The sequence below is a fragment of the Setaria italica genome, chromosome VII (genome assembly GCF_000263155.2).
Source record: "Setaria italica strain Yugu1 chromosome VII, Setaria_italica_v2.0, whole genome shotgun sequence".
NCBI lineage: Eukaryota > Viridiplantae > Streptophyta > Magnoliopsida > Poales > Poaceae > Setaria > Setaria italica.
Genome location: NC_028456.1, coordinates 26087822 through 26094954, shown reverse-complemented (window position 1 = coordinate 26094954; position 7133 = coordinate 26087822). Strand labels below are relative to the sequence as shown.

At 43.5% G+C, this 7133-nt stretch overlaps 2 protein-coding genes across 2 annotated transcripts in view; one reads left to right on the top strand and one right to left on the bottom strand.

Annotated features, from left to right (window-relative positions):
• Positions 1-385: 385 nt before the first annotated feature.
• LOC101778863 (syntaxin-52) lies at positions 386-4194 on the bottom strand. The gene is made up of 8 exons (XM_004976331.3): positions 4000-4194; positions 3799-3916; positions 2681-2897; positions 1655-1756; positions 1388-1488; positions 1063-1163; positions 943-987; positions 386-818 (listed from the first exon to the last, which is right to left on the bottom strand). The coding sequence occupies exons 3-8, from the start codon at positions 2893-2895 to the stop codon at positions 687-689; spliced, it is 696 nt and encodes a 231-aa protein (XP_004976388.1). The 5' UTR covers positions 2896-2897; positions 3799-3916; positions 4000-4194; the 3' UTR covers positions 386-686.
• Positions 4195-6062: 1868 nt separating this feature from the next.
• LOC101778464 overlaps positions 6063-7133 on the top strand; it is a 5095-nt gene continuing 4024 nt past the window's right edge. The window contains exon 1 of the mRNA XM_004976330.2: positions 6063-6865. Coding sequence (XP_004976387.1) covers positions 6146-6865 — 720 coding nt within the window. The 5' untranslated portion in view covers positions 6063-6145. The remainder of the gene's footprint in view (positions 6866-7133) is intronic.

Here is a 7133-nt window from a genome sequence, read left to right as displayed (position 1 = left end):
ACATTTTGAGATCAATGGGGGCAGACCTCGAAGCCGCCATAAGCGCTTCATTGTCAAACGGCAACATTTGCAAATAGTTCATTTGAAAGTGCGAGCGCCTGTGCTAAATCAAAGATTCAAAATCAGGTTAACAGATCCGACCAGGAAACAACAGAATTTGCATTATACAGTGAGCCCTGTCTCCGCTTACATCACGCTGTCTTTAAACATAGATGAAGCACTGTAAACTTTAGATTAGCTGTTCCCCCTTACGACAGGCTGAGAACGGCAGCAGCATCCATAATCTGGATTGCAAACATTGTTTGGTTACAGCAGAATACAACGATCAGGTAACTTATTCCTGTATGAAGTCGGTGTAAGGATGGAAACTGGGAGACAGCGCTTATAGCCACACGGAATGAATCCACACTTCTCATTGCAAACTGAAAAACGCCACATAGGATCTCATACACAGATTGATGATCATGCCTGGACCTCATTCGATGTAATGTACATATTGCATAACGTTGCACTCACAAACTGAACAAAGGAAAGAAGAGACTGAAACCACCATATATATATTTTTCAAAGTCTGCACATTTCAATCGAGTAACACACACGGGATATTTCAAGTGAAGGCTGCGGGTAACACAGAAGGGCCATTTCAGGCGATAGCTGCGGGGTAACTGGCAGCTTCTTTCTTTTCTTTACAGGTACTTGACGAGAAGCCAAACAATGACCGCGAGGATCACAATGGCAATGACCGACAACAGCAGGCACATGCATGAGCAGCCACCTTTGGTGCGCTTGTTCAGAATTGCAAGCCTCTTTTGCACGCGCTGAATGAGAGAAATTGTGTCAGTGTTCCATTCATGCAAACTTGAGAAAACTAAATATCAAATTGCAGCAAATATTCAAGTGGTAAAACAATAGTAACTATTTAAATCAAGGATAAATGATAACCTGAAGACGCGAGTTTGTAACATCAACATGATCTTCAAGGTCATCCTGCAAGCAAGAAGAAAACAAGTTACCATCAGGTGTTACAAACAAAAATGAAAATGGTTGTCAGGCGGCACTAACTATCAATCTTGTGTGCAGGGTAAGTTCTTCATTGACTGCTAATGCAATGTGTTTTGTGCTCAGCACTGTCTCTTCCAGCTTCTCAAGGCCCTCATCTTGCTCTGCAAAATGTTATGATTGAACAGTCAAATAAATAAGACACCATAAAATGGTTCTTAAACCCACAAATAGCTGTCATTTCCAAGAAAACTAGACATATACCAACCAATGTGAAATGCAAATGGTGAGAAAAATCAGTGCTACATACTCCCATGCAAACAGCTTATTATATGCCATTATTAGAAGTCCATTGAACTAACCACAGTAAACCAAAACTTTGTTATACCTTTCATAATTTGTCTCTGAAGGCCAACAATTCCTTGGTTATCTAACCCAGCAACTCTGCTCATATCGTCTGCCTTTTTACTCTGACCAAGAAGATCCTCCCTAAATTGGATAAAAAGGCACATATTTCACATATTATTTCTAACAACAAATTATAATAATATTTGCCTGAAGAATGAATAAAATAAAGTATCAGGATTTTGTTCAAAAAGAAAAAAGAAAGATAACAGAAGATATTCTTATAAAGATCATTGCAAACGTGGCGGACCTGTTAGCAAAGTTCGACATGTTGAAACTTGTCGCCATTTGTTTTGCTTTAGACTTCAAATTTGAAAGCATGTCTTGGCGCTTATGCATTTCCTTGTCAGTGCTGCAAAAGTCAAAAACAAATTTAAAGTGGGAACTTTTGATAGTACGCATAATTCTGATCAGGCCTGTCTAGACATTGATTTATGAAATTCTTTGTTAAGGAAATAATATCCTTTAGTGACATGGATATCCTATAATGAATTCTCCCTCACGATGTACAGACAAAACTTGTATTTATAAAAATATTGTCCACACTGTCATAGGAATAAGCAGAGTAAAAAGATCATGTTTTCCTCATAAACAGGAAACTCATGTACATAACCAATATGGTACTCTCTTCCGTGATAATTGATCTATACTATAGCAATGTGCAATTGTACATAGTGCATATGCCAAATAATTCAATTTTAGTAGTGTCTTGCATAGCAAGCTTCATGCCCAAAATGTAACACTTCAACAGTTATATTTATCGGTTCACTTATTTGTGGCATAGTTTAGTGATCGATCATTCATGTACAAATTGCATATCTGGTCTCCCACCACATATTTAAAGCACAAGTTGTGAATGGATAATATAAAGATTATAAGCTACTTCCTCTGTCCCAAATTATAGGTCGTTTTGGCTTTTTTAGATTCATAGATTTTGTTATGCACTTAGATATAGCTTATGTCTACATGCATAATAATATCTATGAATCTAGAAAAGCCAAAATGACCTACAATTTGGGACGGGGGGAGTAGTAAGCTACTGTTAACATCATCACCCTTCATTTATAGCACCATTGTTAAAACTTTGATTCTAAAAAGATGTCAAGCATGGAATTGACAGAACTGATCAAAGGTATAAACAAGTTTTCTAATATTCAATAGATATATGTGTCATTGCTAAGTATCAGACTTGAGAAAAAGAAACATGGCATCATTGCTAGCACTCCACCCATCTTCAGTATCACATAATTACAGAAGTAGTACCAACAGAACATACATTGACTTTGGAGGAATTCTGGTCAGCAATGACTCCAAGCTATCCAGCCTAGTCCCAAGAATAGTTATTTTTCTCCGGATGGCTGAAGTATGCCGCATAATTTCTGGGCCTGATTGTGGAAGAGACCCTCTATCGGCAATCATGGAACTGATGTCATCAGCAAGCCTGGATGCTTCATTGTACTCTTTCACCCATGGGTCCGAAGATGATGCCATTGCTGGTTAGTTTTAAACAACAGAAAAAAAGAGTGAAATTATGATAAATATATAAGAACAAACTACACAATATCATGATCTATTATCAGACATCCATAGTAATAAACTCTTGCTACATAGAGCTCTTTCATATAGGAAGTTTTCCTGTCTACCAATGCCATTTTATGTGTACAGCAAGGTAAACAAAAGGATTTGCATACGTAGAAGAAATTTGCTGGCTTGGAGCTACCAAATACTATAAATCTGCAACACTTGATTATTTTCCCCCATCATGGCAACTGCAATATTGGCATTAAATAGAGCTTGAAATGGGATAAAATACTGCAAGGAACCACTTAGGAGCAACATGAGTCCTCAAGTTTAGAATGGCCGTGCAGAACTTTTTGCCTGCCTCGGCTGCAATCAACCGCGATGGGGAAGGCTCTTGCTACCCTGATTGCTAGCCATGGGTTCATAGGCAGTTTCTAATTCCTGACCCAAACCGCAGTTCCTACAAGGTATGTACAGATACGGGCAACAGATAATGGCTTGTAGCAGGAACAAAACTGCAACAAGCTAGTTTCCTTCACAGCAAATTAGCAATCGGTCCTGCTGCACCATGTTACTAATTTCGTAGAAGGCTTGCGCTGAACGGAGAAAGACCTACGGAAAATGGTACGTATCTATGGACAACAAGAAATGCTCGAATCCGGCCACTACTCCAAAAATCCCCCACACCCCTCTCTTCCCCCACAGCGGATTCGCGCGTACCCATCCCACACAATCACCAAGGAAACCCTGCCTCCGTTGACCCCCCCGAACACCCTACCGAGATCCCTAATCGGTGCACGGAACTGCAAGAAACGGGCGCCAATCGGGAGGAAATGAGGCGGGGAAGAAGGATCGGGGCGCGAATCGGTGAACCTGTTTGATCCGGACGCGCGAATCGGGGGACTGGGGATCGGAATCGGGCCTCGTCCGCGTCGCCTCCCCTCTCGCCTTTCCCCCGCGTCTTGTTGTTTTCTGCGTGTCTTTGACGAAGCTGTGGCGAGGAAGAAAGAGGCAATAATTGGGCTTTTTTCTATTGAGGAAAAATAAAGACGGGACGCCGTCGGGTGCACGTACCTGGCGCGGGTAAGGAGGTCGGCGGAGCCCGCCGCGGCGGAGGGTGGGACGGTCGGCGTGGACTCAGGAGCGGGAGGCTCCGGCGCCGGGGAGCGGGTGGGACTCAGGCGCGGGAGGCGGCGCCGCCAGGAGAGGAACGGGAGGTCACTGGTGAGCGAGAGAGGGGAAAGAAACGGGGGGTCGAGAGGTGAAAACCGCGGTTGGCTCGTTCTTGACGTTGACGGTGTCGTTCGGCGATTTTCTCCGCACGGAATGGTTTGACACGTCACAAGTGAGGGAACATTGCTATGAATCCAGCGAGATACTGAAAATAAAAAAAAAACTACTACTCCCTCCCTTATAAATTATAGGTTGTTTTAGTTTTTTAATTCATAAATATTATTATATATGTCTAAGTGCATAATAATACCTACAAACCTAGAAAAGTTAAAACGATCTACAATTTGGAACCGAGAGAAACTGTATAACATGTGAAAGTCTGTTAAGTATTATGGTTTTAAAATTATTAGACCTAAATTAGATATAGAAATTTAACATTTCAAAAGCTATATTCAACATTTTTTTAGAATAGATTAACATTTAGAAGCAATAGATTTAACGTTTTTCAAAAAGGTACATCAACATTTAAAAAAACTAATTTCAATATTTTCACAGCCTATTTCATCATTTTAGAAAAATGGATTCAACACTTACCAAGACCTAGATCAATATTTTGAAGCAAACAAATTCATTGCTTCTTCTCCCATGACGGCGATAGAGCCGGCGGCGGGCGCAGTGTGGCAGAGACAATGGGCACGGCATAGGCGGTGTACAACGGCAGCTACATCGGAGGTAGCTGCGAACCTAGAGTCGGATCGAACGGCTATGAGATCCCAACACGAATCTCAAACACCATAAGCCCAAAAACAAACGAGCTTTTGGAAGTTACCGTATATAGCAAACCCGCAAAATCTAAGCCAGCTCGTTCTAGAACGATGGTGCTTACCGAGCTTGGTTCGTCCATTAATTCTATAGCTAATAAAAATATTATTGCCATTTTGTAGTTCACGTTTCGTTCTGCTCGTGAGCTAGCTCAGAACGGGATCTTGACAACTTTAGTTTGAAGGTTTGGACTGTCTTATCCTTGTTGGGCTTGGTTCGTCCATTAATTCCGTAGCTTATGAAACTCAGTTCGAATTTGTATGCATCTAGATATATTTAGGTGCATACAAATATTTTATGAATTTAAAAAGCTAAAACGACATACAACTTAGGATGAAGGAAGTATGATTGATTCGTGGATATGTCCAGCCATGCACTATGGATCAACAGAGCTGGCTGGGGTTGGTGGAAATGGGTGATATTGATACAGGTTGTTTGCATGTTGCGGGTATGGCCCAACCACCAATGCGGGAAACCAAGGCAGTTTTGTATCCTGTGAATTTGATCATGCCAAATTCAGATAACCAATCAGTTTCAAAATGTATTTGAACGATTTTGTGCTAAACGTTCCAAAACGTTTTTAATCAATATACACAAGTTGCATGCGGAAAATGGCCATGTCGTAACTGTGTCGAAAAGGATAAATTGACTTGGCACTACTATTGGTTTTAAGAGTGAGATTTTTCAAGTTTGTTTTTTAGAGAACACTGAACTAGGTTTAGGCTTCTTCCAGTAATATCAATTCAGTTTGCTTATAGTAACGGAAGAGAGAAGGGAAAGAGAGAGAGTACTATCTCTTCTTTAAGAGCTCATAGAGAAAAAATGAAATGCACACTTTATTGATAAAAAATATGTTGTGGAACTCAAGATACTTTAAGCAATGCGTTATTGGGCAAACTATTAGAGAGTTAATCTTTTTTACTATCTCATATAAGTTTTATACGAGGTGGACAAGCTTTGCACAAGCTCAACCATTGGAGGAGGCTTCGTTGTCAGCTCGACGAAATTTCACGGGCCGGAGAATCTTCCGGTCTGCCGTAGCTGATTTTGGGCCGGAAACTAGGAGAGCCCACACGTTTTACGAAGCCTGGCTATAAAAGATGTGCCATCAACACATTCCTTCCACTGGAATCAAGTGAGTGAACCGCTCTACAAATTCTCCCACGAGGCCAGACCGCCGAGCAGTGTCAAAGCCCATTAAACCCTTCGCCAATTGCCACCCACCATGCCAGCTCTCCGCTCCCCGGCCCCGCTCGCCCGCGTCGACCTCCCCGCCGGCGATGTCGACCCGGACTACCTCTACTTCCTCGACCACATCCGCGTCGACGGCGACTCGTACGTCCTCGAACTCCCGCCCAACGGCGCCTCCCAGCCGTCGGTCCTCAAGTACGAGGCCCCGCTCGGCAGCTCCTCCGACGGCGAGTGCGTCTCCGATCCCTCCCCGGGCCGCCTCAGCACCAACCGCGGCGCTGAGGAGAGGGACTCGTCGGCGTCCTTGGAGGGGAGGCCCGCGTGGTACGATTCTCTCCATGACGTCGACGAGGACTACCACCTTTTCCTGCAGCACACGCGCCTGGTGGATGGGCAATTGGTTCTCGAGATCGGGGGCGTCGTCGTCAACTACGATCAGCCGATTGCGGCGGGGCCTCAGGGGGAGAAGGATAAGCAGCGGGGGATAGAGACGGCCGTTCCTTCCCCGGGGAAAGGGGTCGGTATTGGGGCAGGGAGGGATGAGGATGAAGTGGTCTCCAGTGCTCCGGCGACAGCTGTTCCGGAGCAGTACGCGTGCGATTGGCGTGCGGATCCATCACCAGGGCGTGAGGTGAAGGAGAAGGATGCCGGAGACGAGGGCCTGTTAGATGCAGCGGATGCAGGCACGATGAAGGGCGTGTATTGGGAGGCGAGCTCAAGCGATGGCCGTCGTGCCAGACGCCGTACAAACTCGGTGAGAAATTCTGATACTTCCAAATTCATGTCTCTGTTACTACTGCTGCCTGTAAGGCCGTGTTTAGTTGGGGAATTTGGGAGGTGCCAAATTACTGTTACAGCACTGTAGCACACTGTAGCGTTTCGTTTGTATTTGTGAATTATTGTCCAAATATTGACTAATTAGGCTCAAAAGATTCGTCTCGCAAAGTACAACAAAACTGTGCAATTAGTTTTTAATTTTATCTACATTTAGTACTCCATGCATGTACCGCAAGTTTGATATG

Excerpts from the sequence above, each read along its gene's own strand:
- LOC101778863 (XM_004976331.3), bottom strand. The coding sequence starts at position 2,895 with ATGGCATCATCTTCGGACCCATGGGTGAAAGAGTACAATGAAGCATCC. Across the intron at positions 1,489-1,654 it reads ATGTCGAACTTTGCTAACAG|GGAGGATCTTCTTGGTCAGA; the intron begins GTCCGCCACGTT and ends TATCCAATTTAG. Across the intron at positions 819-942 it reads TTACAAACTCGCGTCTTCAG|CGCGTGCAAAAGAGGCTTGC; the intron begins GTTATCATTTAT and ends TCTCTCATTCAG.